The following is a 14,266-nucleotide window of genomic DNA, read 5'->3' on the forward strand; positions in this document are numbered from 1 at the left end:
AGGTTTTCTGTGTTTATCTCCAGATATACAATACAGTTAAGTTCGACTTGTTAAAATGGAACGTTTCTGCACTTGCTTGACATGATTTATTTGGTCTAGAAACAAGTGACCCCCAGGAATCGGGTCAGTGGTTTAATAGAATGGTCTGTGGCTCACCCCTCCTGGGTTTCCGTCTGAGGCAGTGATGATCAGAAGGTACTGATCAGTGGTCTCTCTATCCAGAGGCTTGCTCAGAAGGAGAAGACCAATCCTGCAGAAAGAGGTCAGTGAAAACACTTATGTTACTGTTTCAGTGAAGGGCACCACTTTCATCAGAAATTGCACTAACTCGACAACGTGTAGTGCACTTGAAAAAAGGAGAAATCGTGCAACAAAGTGCAATAAAGAGGAACCAGCCTTAGAGTTTAAATGGTAGATTTAATTTATAAAACATGATCGTTGGATAAAAAAAAGAAAAAAGAGAGAGAATGGGATGAGGGTGAAAAGCAGGTGGGAGATTCAAAAACTCTCTTTGTTGCTTTTTGTGTAAAGTAGGCTCCTGGACTACAGACAGAAAGATTCATGTTTTCCTTCTAATGACTGCAGCAGCCAAAGCAGCAGGCCTGCTTGTCCATACAACATAATTTCACTCCTGACACTGGGAGCACAAAGTGTAGATTAAATTTCCTTGCAGAACACTAAATTTTCTTTGTTTGCTCACAAAACACTCCAAGACAAGTCGTGACACACTGAGTTTCAAGGCACTACTCAGGAGATGCACTGCAGGTACTGAGAGGGAAAAGGGAAGAAAAAAAAAACCCTGAATGCAGGGGTAAATTAGTACTTCCCTGTGGTCTTCTTCCTCTTGGACTTCCCTGTTTTAAAGCAAACAGTTCAAGCAGAACCTGACCACTGCTCTGTCTTGCTCTCAGCTGTCACATTGCAGACCCTTGTTTGACCTTCAAATTCATTGTACAATGGACGATGACAATAAAAGCAAATCTAATCTAATCTTGATTCTGTCGGATAAATTATCAAAACTTCTATCTATGTCAGTTTGCTGGAACCCCTGCCACAGGTTGAAATGAAAGTAGTTTTAAGTCCACAGGTTTGCTTTCTAAAAACAAACACATTCACATTTACACAAACTAAATTATGAGAAATCTTGTCTGGAACAAATAGTATCAAATATAAATATCTCTTATCCAGTTGGGGAGATTTATTTTGCCTTGCACTAAACATATACTTGGATGATGCAAAAAGTGTGAGTTTCCAGTACTGAAATATTTGACATGAGGGCAAGACTGCCTAACAAGACAAGAACTGAAAATTCTGTTCTCAACAAACTCTTGCAGATAAAAAAATAAGTATTTTCATTTCAAGAAGCTTTTTTTTTAGTGTTTAGATATATTTTTATTTCAGCTCAAATTAACAATGTAAGAAACTCATTTTGACAAAAAGTCGCCCTTGCCTTCATTCTAAAGAAAAGTGACATGTTTCTTCAGCGTCCCACTTAATTCTCCTGGCTACCAGCAGTAAAAGAAAAAATCATTTATAGCTGACATGTGTGTAGATAGATAGATAGATAGATAGATAGATAGATAGATAGATAGATAGATAGATAGATAGATAGATAGATAGATAGATAGATAGATAGATAGATAGATAGATATCAACCAATTCCAAAATTTATCAGTAATTTACTATGGAGTTATGTAAAATGTTAAAATAAATGAATAAATACTAACTTAAATGACAAATCACTTTCCCTATATTTGTACACTTTTACCATTTTGTAAGTAGTTTAATTTCCTAACGTTCTCAGTTTAAAGCATTTCAATTACTCCTTTAATTTTCTTTTGAGCACATGTAGCTTCCACTCTTTCAACTCTCTCTGTAGATAATGAGTAAATGAACAATTTGCTCTATAAATGATTGACTATTGTAAGACAAAAAACAGTTGATTCTTGTTATTTAAACACACTAGTTTCAAACTCAAATATGCCAGTTCACATTGGTATATATTTATTCTTTTTAGTTGACCTGGCTCCATCATCTTATTATAACTAAAAGACGATTGTATAAGACAAATCCTACACAAATCTGCTCTATTTTAATGCAGAAAAACTCTGAAAAATAAAAGGTTTTATGATAAAGGCATTTGAACAGTTTCAGAAGTTGTATTAATTTAAAGTAATGACTGTAATCAAGAGGGCGCAATTTGTCCACATTCTGAACTTACATGTGATAAAAGACTGATGATGAGATTTTCCTATTTCGTTCAAGTGAACTTGCATCGTTTATCAGGAATTTAAGACCAAAGAGCTCATTATTCACACTCAGAAGATTGAACCAAGTCTGCATTGTAGCTTGAATTTGCACAGTATTTCAAACATGTCATCACTGAATCAGAGCAGATTTCAGACAGCTGAGAAAAACTGAACATGATGTAAATCTCCAGTTAAATCAGACTTATCAAGTGCGGCAGTTAATCATTTCTGGATTCATCGTGTGCTACATCAGCACCTTCTTATGGTTATTAAATGCACAGGCTGCCTCGAGCTTGAGATAACTGTAATAGAAAAAAAAATAAAAAGATAGATGCCCTGAAGAAATGTGTCTATTTGTTTTAGTGTAATTTCTGTCATTTCTGGCTTTTAGAGCTTCCATTAGTATGGCAGCCAATAACTGCCCCCCTGGTTTATTTTGATTGCACGCAGTGCTTCTATAGAGACTGTCCTTTCTCCTGGCTAGAAGACGAAGGAATAAAGAAAGAGCAGACTTTAATCAATTAGTGAGAAATGCATGTGGCAGAATCCAGCATTTTCAGTCTTTCCGTGGCTCTACTCCTCATATGTACTTGCTTATTTAATGGATGACAAAAGGCATTAGGCACTTTAATATTTCATGCTTTTTTTTCACCTAATATTAGCAATTATCATGCTTTCTTTGTCTGTCCTTTTACTTGTTCAATACTGAAACTTTAAAGGTATAAGGACACACTGTAACATGGCGAGAATTCACAAAACAACAGGAGTCATCAAAAGAGTTCAAATGATATCAAAGTATTAAAGTTTAGATCAGAGAGAGCTCAATCAATATTTCTAAGAAGAAACACACATTTACATTCAAACAATATTAATAGATTACAAAAAAAAGATGCAAAAACATTCAAAATCAACGCAAAAGTCTTCTCTCCGGACAAAATAAAGCTACAACAAAAACAATGCCTTGATTCATTTAAGATTCTTGGTCTTTAAAGTATTAACACAAACGCATAATGTTGCTGTTTGACTCAAGCCTCTGCATCTCAGAGGAATACGCAAAAAACAAAAGCATTATCAAAGATTGCTCAAGTGAATTTATGTGTTTATTCATGAGGTTATCACAGCTTTAGCTAACTCGTCTTTGTGTACAAACTTAGAGTACAATTTAGGAGTATTCCTTTGAAGGAGTTTGACTTGTTCTGTGACTTGCTATGTGAAATTGAAATGTGGTCTAGCGGAAAGCTCCAAATGTACCAAGAAAATATGTGCCAAATTAGAAAAAGCCATGTACCTGTTCTTTTCTGTTTATGTGACACTTACGTTTCAGAGAGGTTGAAGACCTTCTGGGAGTCTCCACTCACGATGCGGTACCTGATCGGATCATTTTCTCTGTCAGTGGCCTGGATAGCAAAAAAACAGCATAAAGGTCATGGTGTACCAACACAGCTGAGTGGCAGGGGATGACAGCTGAACAAATAAATATATATAGCAGAAAAAAAAAAAGAAAAAGTATCCTGTCTTAGAGTAAAAAAAAAACATGCCATGTTAAAGTCAGAGAATCTTGAGTTAAAGAAAAAAAGAGTTACTTGTTCTGTCTAAGGAAGAGGTGGATGTTTGTGTCTTACCTGCACATTGAGAAGAATAGCTCCAACCCTCATTGCTTCACTAATCTCCAGGTTGTAGGTGGAGAGGGGGAAGCGTGGGGGACTCTGATTGTTCGGGGGCAAAACCTCAATGTAGACTGTTGTGATGGAGCTCCTAGCAGGAGAAACGCACCAACCCCAAAAATGAAATAATTCCTTATTGGCAAACGGGTGCTTCTCATTCATTAAAGCCATGGTTTTTAGATGAGTTAAAAAGTTCAGTTAGCTCTTTACAATGAAACATTTCTGTAAAGTTGTCTTTTGTGGTTCACCTTCCACAGTCTTGCTTTTTTGCAAAAAAAAAAAAAAATGTTTGTGTGTAATTTTGCATGCTTCTCTTCCTTTTTTTAACATCACATTGTGTTGTGTGTCCTTCTTGGCTGTAGACCATTGTCAATCAAATACCTCAGGGCCATGCCTCCTGTACAGAATGTGTTTAGCTTACCAATATACAAACATCTTCAATCAAAAGCAGATCTTAGTTTTTTTAGTGCATAAAATCAAAATTCTTATTGTATATACATTGTAGATTTTTAAATTCAAAAAGTATTGGTGGCTTTATTTTTTACTCTTTTCCGTATAGCATCTTAGTTATGCTTCAACAAAAAATTATACTGCATAGATGTGTATTTTAACACATATTTCACATAATTGTTGCAACAAATATGGCTTCTAAGCAGATACAGTTTGTTTCCAATTCATACTAATGATATTGGATTATCCATAAGCCTTATACAAACACACTGATAGAACAATAACAGAGATTTTATTATGCAAAATATGTAGCTACCTTCTCTGGTTCTCGGGTGCACTGTCAGACGCTCTGACAGTCAGTGCATATGATCGTCCCACGAATAAAGTGACGCCAGGCGCCACGGAGATTCTCCCAGTGCGATTACTAATTATAAAATCTCCTTGGCCGCCTGCCAGAATCTCATAGGTCACCAGACCGTTCAGGCCCTCATCAGCATCTGTGGCTGTTAACTGGGGAAAAAAAGAGTGGAAAAATATGTTCATTAAACTAACTTATATCATTAGTTTCAATAATAAACAAGAGCACACAGGTCAGAGTGGCACCTTGACTGCCAACCTTAAAGATAAACAATATATGTGTCACATTGAATAAAGCAGAAATGAATTGTTTTTAAGAAAAATCTATTGTCAATGTAAGGGGAAAAAAACATATAGGTATACTATTTCTTGAAAGTGCCCATGCTCCATGCATTAAAAAGTCACTGTGGCCTTCAAGCCAATAATCTGGAGCCACCCACGGCTTGTAATTATGAGTCTTCATGGTGTAGTTGGTTTGATATCATTTGGGCCCTGAAACTTTAATCCAAGCTGCCCCAACCTCCTTTTTTCATGCTCCTGTCACTGGGGGTAAAAGTTGTAGCATCAAATAAGCAGCAGTAGTCCCACAGGGCCCTCCAGCTCCCATAAAAGGATTATAACGGAAAAAAAAATCGGTTAACCGGTCATAGCAGGACACTTCCTGACCCTTGGTCTCATTTCATGGCGGCTTTTTTTTATTTTTTTTTATTAAGCTTAACCTTTTCAACAATCATATTTTTTTCTTTCTTTGTACAAACTGTATCCACACAAAAGATCGTCTGGAAGATGAAAAGATCATGCCCAAGTACCAACTCTGGAGGGGGTTTGTTTGCCAACGGCATTTACAGAAGAACAGTGGTTTAAAGACAATCTGTGCATGCTAATGTGCATGTATGTCAGTGTACTCATGAAGTGTAACCAAGCAAACCATCTATCCAAACATTCATCCACATTGCATACATGTTTTATCCAGTTCAACATCACAGGAGTGATCAGATTCATCTCCTCTGTTTCAGACAGAGAGAGGATGCACCCGAGACAGGTGGCCGGTTTCTCCCAGGGGCGTGCAGACCAAGTGAAGCTAAAAAATCATCTGTTCTCTCACTCCAACATGCATGTTTCCGGATTATCAAAGGTACACAGAGTAAAGAGGGGAGGGGGAAACGGGAAGCTTCACAGACTCAATCCAAATTCAAACCATAAATAATCTTGCTGTGAGATAAAAGTACCACATGGATGCAGTATATCGACAACACACTGCTGCACTACAAAGACCATAAGATAAATAAAATATTAAAAAAATATCAATCAGCTAACAGCTTCATACAGTAAAGACTGGTGAAAAGTCGTTGCTGTTGCCTCCTTGTGTTGATTCTCTTGGGCTGCGCACTTACAATAGAAAGAAAAACATTCACTATAGCTCGTCGATTACGACTGCAGATGAGAACAAAAAAGGAAATGTTCCAAGGGTTTGAATGTCAACACAATACGCTGGGTTATTCTGGTTATTCTCTTTGAGCATGAAAAAGGGTTTGAGAGAGAGATTCTGCAGGACGGGAACAAAGACAGAGGCGCTGTGCAGAGTGCCACAGCACAAGACAGAGGGAGAAAGCAAAGACATAAGAACGATTGCTGAATTGATTACCTGTAGCACTGTCTCCCCTGGCTGCATGTTGGTGAAGACTTCAACGTTGTAGGACACTTTAGTAAAGGTCGGCGTATTGTCATTAGCATCAATAACCAGGATGTTGACAGTTACTGGGATACTCTGTTGGACACCATCGGATGCTATCATCTGTGAAAACAGAAAGGAAACATTTAGAAATTGACAAGTTTGTGCTCAACTTGTGATGTTCGTTTGTATTTGTTTTGTTTTTTTATCTTGGGAAGTTTTCTGAAGTTGATGCAAAAAAGTGACAAGGATTGGTTTATTAAATTTAACCCCACAGCCTATATAGAACGCGTTTTGCATCTCATTGCAGTCAGAAAAGCCTTTAAAGATGAAAAGAGTGTTTGTATGAAGTTTGCCTAAAGGGCAATTTAAAGAACTGAGCACACCACATGTTTACTTGTCCGTGGCAGCTCTGATCTCCAGCACTTGGCAAGGGAGAAAGAGAATAGACTTCGTGGAAAATCAAATAAGGTGTATAGCAGAACGAGATCTCAACAACTGTAACAGCAGTCAAATGAAAATGTATTTTGTAGATAAAGGAAAATGTCTGCCACCCTAAAATTTTACCAAACACTAATTTAGAAAAGGTAGATCTTCTTTATGATGTGGGTGCAATGCTCCAAAAGGAAAACTGTAACATTAGTGAGCCCTAGTCAAAAATGTTGGTTTTGCTGTATAAGCAAAGAAGATTGAATATCTATTGGGTAAAATGACATATCAAGAATTTAAAAAAAGCAAAGGAAAAACAAAAGCTGCTATTTTTGTGGGTTAAACTAGGGGTCTTACTCAATATCGACCCTAAACAAAACACTTCAGGAAATTAAAACTATTCTAAAGTGAACTTTGACCACTAATCTAATTTCCTTTGAACATCTTAAGAAGGAACTGAACCATTGTGAGAAGAATATCCTTTCAAAGCGAACCAAAATACCAAAACATTTGATGGAGGGCTCTTCACATCTCAAGCTCATTTTAGAACACCCCGCACTTAACATTTCCATCCATTCAACACCTTCCAAACAGCTCCAGATGAGGTTAAGTTTTATACTTTACAATTCTCCTTGTTGTTTGTCAAGGCTTCAACCAGCTTTACTTAAATTGTTTGATTGCAGTAAAAGCCTAAAATAGTGTGTAGCAAAATATGACATAACTGTTTTTGTCCAGGTGCCATTTTATTTGTTTTTAAACTGATTCAGTCGAGCAATAATTCAAAAGAAATGTCTGAATTTTATTGGTTGATTGTTTTGTTGCTCTTTTTATTTTAATGTTGATTTACTGTTGCTTCAGTCTTTTTTTTTTTTTTTGCCCACCGTCCATCAAGGTTTTTTTTTTCTTTGACTAAGGACCCTAAAAAATTATATCCACATCAGAAAATAAAACTGCAAGACTAAGTTGAAATTGTGAAGCATGTTTGCTCATCTGGTACTGTCAAACACAAGTTCATATAAAAGGCATTAAAAGTGTTTAATCAAAACAGGTGTCAGCTGAGCATGAACCATTTTTCTACCTCTGCTTCAGAGACCCCCCCCCCCCCCCCCTCCTTCCTTCGGGTTTAACAGCTGCATGGCTGAATATGAATGAACAAACATAAACGGTACTTTGTGACAGACAAGGAGCAGAAACTCGATTGGGCCTTTTTCTCACAACAACACATTGAAGGACGCCTAATGAGAGGCATCGCTGGATTATGTAGTAACTTCTTTCTTTACATTTCATTTTGGCAAGCAAATATGTATTTTATGTAATTTATGTATTTTATTTATTTATGTGCAATTTTATTTCTTCCATTGTAAGTTTAAATCAAGTTTTGTGTGCAGGAGGATTTTAAATTGATGGTTAGGGCCCTGGTGATTTAAATCATTTTTTTGTTTTCGGTTTTGAATTTTAACAGAACTATAACAGGTTCTGAGCACAAGACCAACAGAGGCCAAGATCTACCACACCAGGCAGGACTCCATGTGCAGGCTGTGCAAAGACAATCCAGCACATAACTGAAGGGTGTAAAATGTGGGAAGGGAACGCATACATGGAGCGCCACAAACAAATAGCTAGCATAAATGATTATCCTTGGAGGTCCCAAGACCAAAATGGGTAAAACCTCCAAAAGTAGTTGAGAATCATCAAGCTAAGAACTTGCGGGACTTCCATTTACAGACTGAACAATTAGTATTGACTTAAATACCGGATATAGTTGTGCTGGACATGAAGTAAAGAAGACTGAAGTGATCAATTTAGCTGTCCCAATTCATAGCATCAATATGAAGACACGAGAAGATCGAGCAATACCAAACTAAGAGAAAAAATGAGAAAATGTGGACGGTAAAGAGGTCATTGAAGCTTAATGACTGTGACCTCTACACTGAGAGAGTGGCTCCAGCAGATTCCAGGAACTACCTCCAGATCTCTGTATAGAAAAGTGCTGCCCAAGGAACACGCAGGACCCTGAAGTACCCAGACCTCTGGTGGAGGACCATGACTTAAAGGGAAACAGGCCTCTAACATGACATGGCTGATTTTTCCTTTTTCTTCTTATTACTACCAATCTTACAGCACAGCATAGCAATTAACATCTCAATCTAATTATCCAGTAAACAATTTCTAAAAATGAGTGGTGGAAAGAACTTGTTTCAGAATGTTATTTATCATCATTTTTGTCAACTATAGAGTTGACTTTGACGTTAATTCCTCTGCTAATAGATTAACGGCATGCTAACTGGATGAATGAAAACATCTGCGAGAGTGAAAAGTCATGAGTGAAGAATGTACAGTAAAACTACTGAAAAAGAGACAAACAGTTGACAAAAATGTTTGTATAATTTGTTCTTGGCGCTTTAAACATGTTCTTGTAGTGTTTTCTCATGATAGAGACATAAAAGAATTTAAGCCTAAAATTGCATTTCTGAGTATCTCTTTATTCAAATCATGGGGAATGACAACATTTTTTTGGAGAAGCTCTCAGTTGTGTGCAAAGAGCCAATCACAAGCTCCCTGCTCCACTCCATACCGATACATCCACTTGAACATAAATAGATTCATTTTCCTTTCATTTTTTGGCATTGCTCACCATTTTTGTTGCACCGGTAATGTTATGTTGGGGGGTGTGAGGGGCTATTAGCTAGCAGGAGAGATTGCAAACAAAGGGATGATTGGATATAGGTGGAGGGTTAGTTCTGCGCCAACTCAAAACTCAGACGCAAGTTTCTAAGGAACTCCTGATGCTCTGCAGAAACTATGTCCTAAAAAAAAATACTTCTTTTTTTTTCATTTCGCTGAAAAAACGTCACAATCATAATTAAAAGACCACTGGGAACGATTTTATTATAGATCAAAGGATATGAATGAATGAAAAAATATTCAGAGGAGGACTTTAAGATTTGGAAGAAAAAAAAAACAAGCAGACAAGTAGGATGCTAAGTTTGAAAACCTTATCATTTAAATTTAACTAATGAAGTCTACTTGTAAATGAAATTTAGACAAAGTTTTAGCATGATTCATGTTCATAAATTTAAAAATTCTGCTGCTAGGTTCCATTCTGCTTATCAGACCCTAAATTCTAGGGTGACCCATGCTAATGCAGTACTCAAAAAAGTGTCTCGGTGTAACTTTTAATGTTATTTAACTCAGTTGCAAATTAAACCACAAGCACTATAATTATCAGGAATGGGCAAAAATACCAGCAAAAGTTTTTGAAAATCTTGTGAAGACTTACAGAAAACGCTTGACTGCTGTCATTTCGACAAAGGGTATATAGCAAAGTATTGAGTTAAACTTTTGTTTTTGACCAAATACGTATTTTCCATCATAATTTACAAATAAAATTCTTTAAAAATCAAACAATGGGATTTTCTGGATGTGTTTTTTATTTTTATTTTGTATCTCATAGTTGAGTTATACCTATGAAGACTATTACAGGCCTTTCTCATATTTTTAAGTAGGAGAACTTGCACAATTGGTGGCTGACTAAATACCTTTTTTGCCCCACTGTAAATGCAGTTTCTCCAACAGATTAGATGCTGAATGAAAAAAAAAAAAAAAAAAAAAACTGATGAGCTGAGAGTACGCTGGAAACCTACAAAACGGTCACCCTACAACCTCTACTGAAGAGTGGTGTTAGAAATAATCTTGGGTTTAAAAGCTTTCTTAGCACTCAACCAGTGTCTGACCTACTCACACATCCGGCCTCGGAGAAGAGTGTAGTGGATAAACAAACCTAAGAGTGAAGAAAGGCCAACTGAGCACTCACAATAAACACTTCACACCCTAATAAACTGATGATGTCAAGACCTTTTACCAGGCCAATCAAACCCAATATTACATTAGAGACCATAAGAACTGAGCCATTCCTGTAACTCACACAGGAACCTCAATCTGAGTGGAAGAGAATAGCTTTCACTTCAACAGAGACAAAGAATTTACTTTACTTAGATGTCTATGAAGACTCTCATTCATCCAGGTTGATTCCATCATAGTAATAGGTTTAGGGGCTGTCATCTGGACTTAGTTTTTTAAGTTAGAAGACGTTTCACCTCTTATCCAAAAGGCTTTGTCAATTCTGTTCCAGAATTCCAGAATTGACAAAGCCTTTTGGATAAGAGTTGAAACGTCTTCTGACTTTAAAAACTAAGTCCAGATGACAGCCCCTAAACCTACTTCTATACTTTACTTAGAGTTTTTCTGCTTTATTTTACCAAATTAAGCAGAAAGAACATTTGCTGAACCAAGTTAAGCAAAAAATGTATCGCAAAAAAAAAAATTAAATTACTTAAATGCCGTCACAATGTGAAATACTAAAAAGTTAAAATAAATATAGGTGAGAATAAAATAAAACACTTTTACAATAACTTAAGTTATTTTGATAGAAAAAAAAAGTGATGTTTACTTTAACATTATGTGGTAAACAATTTCATATTTGACTTTTTTTTGTTTCTTCTCACATAAATTAAATTCATCTTGACTTCAGGGATTTTTTTACACATAGGGCCAAGAAATGTTGAATCTAAATCTAAGTACTGTGGTGATACACATGGTGACAATAGTTTCAACTCTATCTGGCTCCTAAATGATCAAAATTAATTGCATTGTGACTTTTGATCATTTAACATCAATTCAGAATAAGTTTTAACTTCTATGTGTAATGTAAACAATAAGCAATTATTATAAAGATGTGCATTACATAACTTCAACAGCATGCTTTAAAGATTGTGCCCTTTTTTTTGTGTTTTTAGGTTTTTCTCTTTTTGCTTCAGTCAGTCACACCCAGCTCATGTTGCCAATTACCAACAGCTGGTTACAATTAGTTAATTGCCCTGAGGGTATTTAAGGGTCCTATTAATGTTTTTTATTTTATTTTTATTTTTTTTGCAGTTTTGTATTGCCAGGGCATCTGTTTTACTCCCCTTTTTTGCTTCCTTTGTTCAACCTGTTGTCATGATTGTTTTTATTTGTTGAGTGTTCATGTTTCTGCCACCATGCCTGCTCCTGCATTTTGGGTCCCACACCACTTGTTCCTGACATGTTACTTGTTTCCCCCCTGATGCCAATTTACAGTAAAATGTTTTTTGGGGTGTTTTATAAAGTTAAAAAAAATCAGAAAATAATTTTAAAATATATATATATATATATATATATATATATATATATATATATATATGTATGTATGTATGTATGTATCTAAAAAAAATTGTTTTCATTCTTCCGTTTGTGGCCAAACAGCAATGCCTGTATATCTTGGAAGTTAATGGTTTTACTCCAGCGACATTGACTAGCCTTATGTTCTTTCATCCAAGTGAGCCACAACAGAACTTTTGAAGGAAAAGAAAAAAAAAGTCTGGCCAAACCATTATTAGGGACCTATCAACTAAAGTTAATTAAATTTAACCAATCACAACAATTACAGAATAACCTTCTGGCTTTGTTGTCCTTTGCACATTTTTTTCTATTTACACGTTTATTGGCAATGTGAAAAGAGAAGCCAGTATTTGACTTCTCCAATTGCAAACAGAAGTGCAGTAGCATCTCTCAGTAGATCTTAAATGTGCTTTTCTAAACAAAATTCTAATAGATTTTCAGGCTCAATCACTAAGTTTGTTGTGAAACATGGGGATGATTATGCATATAAGACCACAAATTACAGCAAAAAAAAGATGGTACTGAAGGATATAGCTCCTCAGAAAGATACTTTAATTTAGATATGCAAAACCTTTGTGAGCTCCCAGACAATTTTACAATGCAGTTTCAGACACACAAAAGGCCTATATATAATCCTGGACTGATTTGTGCTTTCTGAAAAATAGAGGTCTGGGTCAATTTGTTTTTCAAGTGTTGTTTTTAAACAAAAAAAATAATAGTTTTTAACTTTTTTCTTTTTTTTTTTCGTTTCAGATCCCCTAGCTTTAGTATCAACCTCTGACTGAAGTAGTTTACACAAAATGGGAGACATAGCAGTGTAGAATCGATAACACAAGTTGGAAGACGCACCATGAAGGTATAGGACATCTTCGTCTCACGGTCCACAGGTTCCAAGAGCCTCAAGAAGCGGGTGATTCCCGTCGGAGTCAGACCAAAGACTGTGATGTAATCATTCAGGGTGATCTTCAACTGAGGGTCTTTCGTCTTGAGGAAAAATGTAAAAAAAGAGAGGAGTTATCCTTTGGGTATGAGTATATCATTAGATTTTCTTTTCATGGTCACAGTTGTGGGTCTGAAATAACCTGTTTTGAAAAAAATTCCAATTTGCTGAAAAGGAATCAGTATTCAGAAAGTATAGAAGATTGTACTATTTTCAATTATTTTATTTATTTATTTTATTTCTCAGCATTACCTTATAAAAAAAATGCTTAATCATTTATTGATGATGATTAAATCGATTGATTTTTAATGATATTACTTCCCTTTCACCAAAAATGGATTCATATTTCCTAATGAAACATAATTTGCACATATTTTTAACTTTTGATTCTTGATAAATATTTGCTATGAAGATTTTTGAAACAGTGTAATGTCTATTTTACTGATATAGTGTTATTTCTTTAATCATATGCATGATTTTTATAGTGAACATAATATGTATGTATTTTAGATAACTGATCTGCATCTGCCATGTTGATTTCTAAAATAGTTATTTTTTACATAATATTTTAAGTAATTCATCTTTGTCATGTGCTTTATTGATACCTAAGGATTCTTAATTCTGTCTGATAAAGTTATGAACTGGATAATGATCAATCATTTAATAAAATGGTTACGGTAGAACAGGGATGGGATTATATAAGTCCGCTTCCTTCCACTCCCTTTCAAGCAATATTTAATTTTATGTATAACTATCTTAAGTTTGATACGTCATTGTATGAATATATAACTGATGATTGTAATGTTTTTTTGTGCTATTCTTATTTGATTGCTTGAAATAAACCAATTTAAATCAATTAAAAAAAATGTGTTCTAGCAGTAAAAATTAAGTTCTGAAGAATATACCAAAGAAAAACTTAAATTAAATAAACATTTTATACGGGCAAAAAAAAAACACAAAATAAAACATTGTGGATAGGTACCATGTGAAAATGGAAATATAAGGATACGCATGACTTACCTAATATGGATTTAACAAAAGGGAAAAAAAATAAAGACACATGTTTAAATAGAAATACTCCTAGCAAATGAAGCTTTAGTAACTTTATCAATGTGAGCATTTATTAAAGAAAAGTCCCAATATTTTATATCCTCCTTCAGTGATGGATTTCTAAAAGTTTATTCTACTGCTTTGAATATTGGAGTCGATTAAAATATTTCCATAGCTATCCCAGTTCCTAACTTTCACAAGTCCGTTCAGAAGTGTTTGACATGTTGCGTTTCCCAAGGAGATATGATCTTCAGTA

At 35.3% G+C, this 14,266-nt stretch overlaps 1 protein-coding gene across 8 annotated transcripts in view; it reads right to left on the minus strand.

The window, feature by feature from the left end:
* pcdh15 (protocadherin related 15) overlaps positions 1–14,266 on the minus strand; it is a 238,136-nt gene that overhangs the window by 77,949 nt on the left and 145,921 nt on the right. For all 8 annotated transcript variants that reach the window (XM_023962996.1, XM_023962995.1, XM_023962992.1 and 5 more), the window contains 6 exons: positions 12,870–13,004; positions 6,366–6,515; positions 4,680–4,873; positions 3,872–4,004; positions 3,567–3,646; positions 157–250 (listed from right to left, as the gene is read on the minus strand). In XM_023962996.1, coding sequence (XP_023818764.1) covers positions 157–250; positions 3,567–3,646; positions 3,872–4,004; positions 4,680–4,873; positions 6,366–6,515; positions 12,870–13,004 — 786 coding nt within the window. The remainder of the gene's footprint in view (positions 1–156; positions 251–3,566; positions 3,647–3,871; positions 4,005–4,679; positions 4,874–6,365; positions 6,516–12,869; positions 13,005–14,266) is intronic.

The sequence above is a fragment of the Oryzias latipes genome, chromosome 15 (assembly GCF_002234675.1).
Source record: "Oryzias latipes chromosome 15, ASM223467v1".
In the NCBI taxonomy this organism is placed as follows: domain Eukaryota; kingdom Metazoa; phylum Chordata; class Actinopteri; order Beloniformes; family Adrianichthyidae; genus Oryzias; species Oryzias latipes.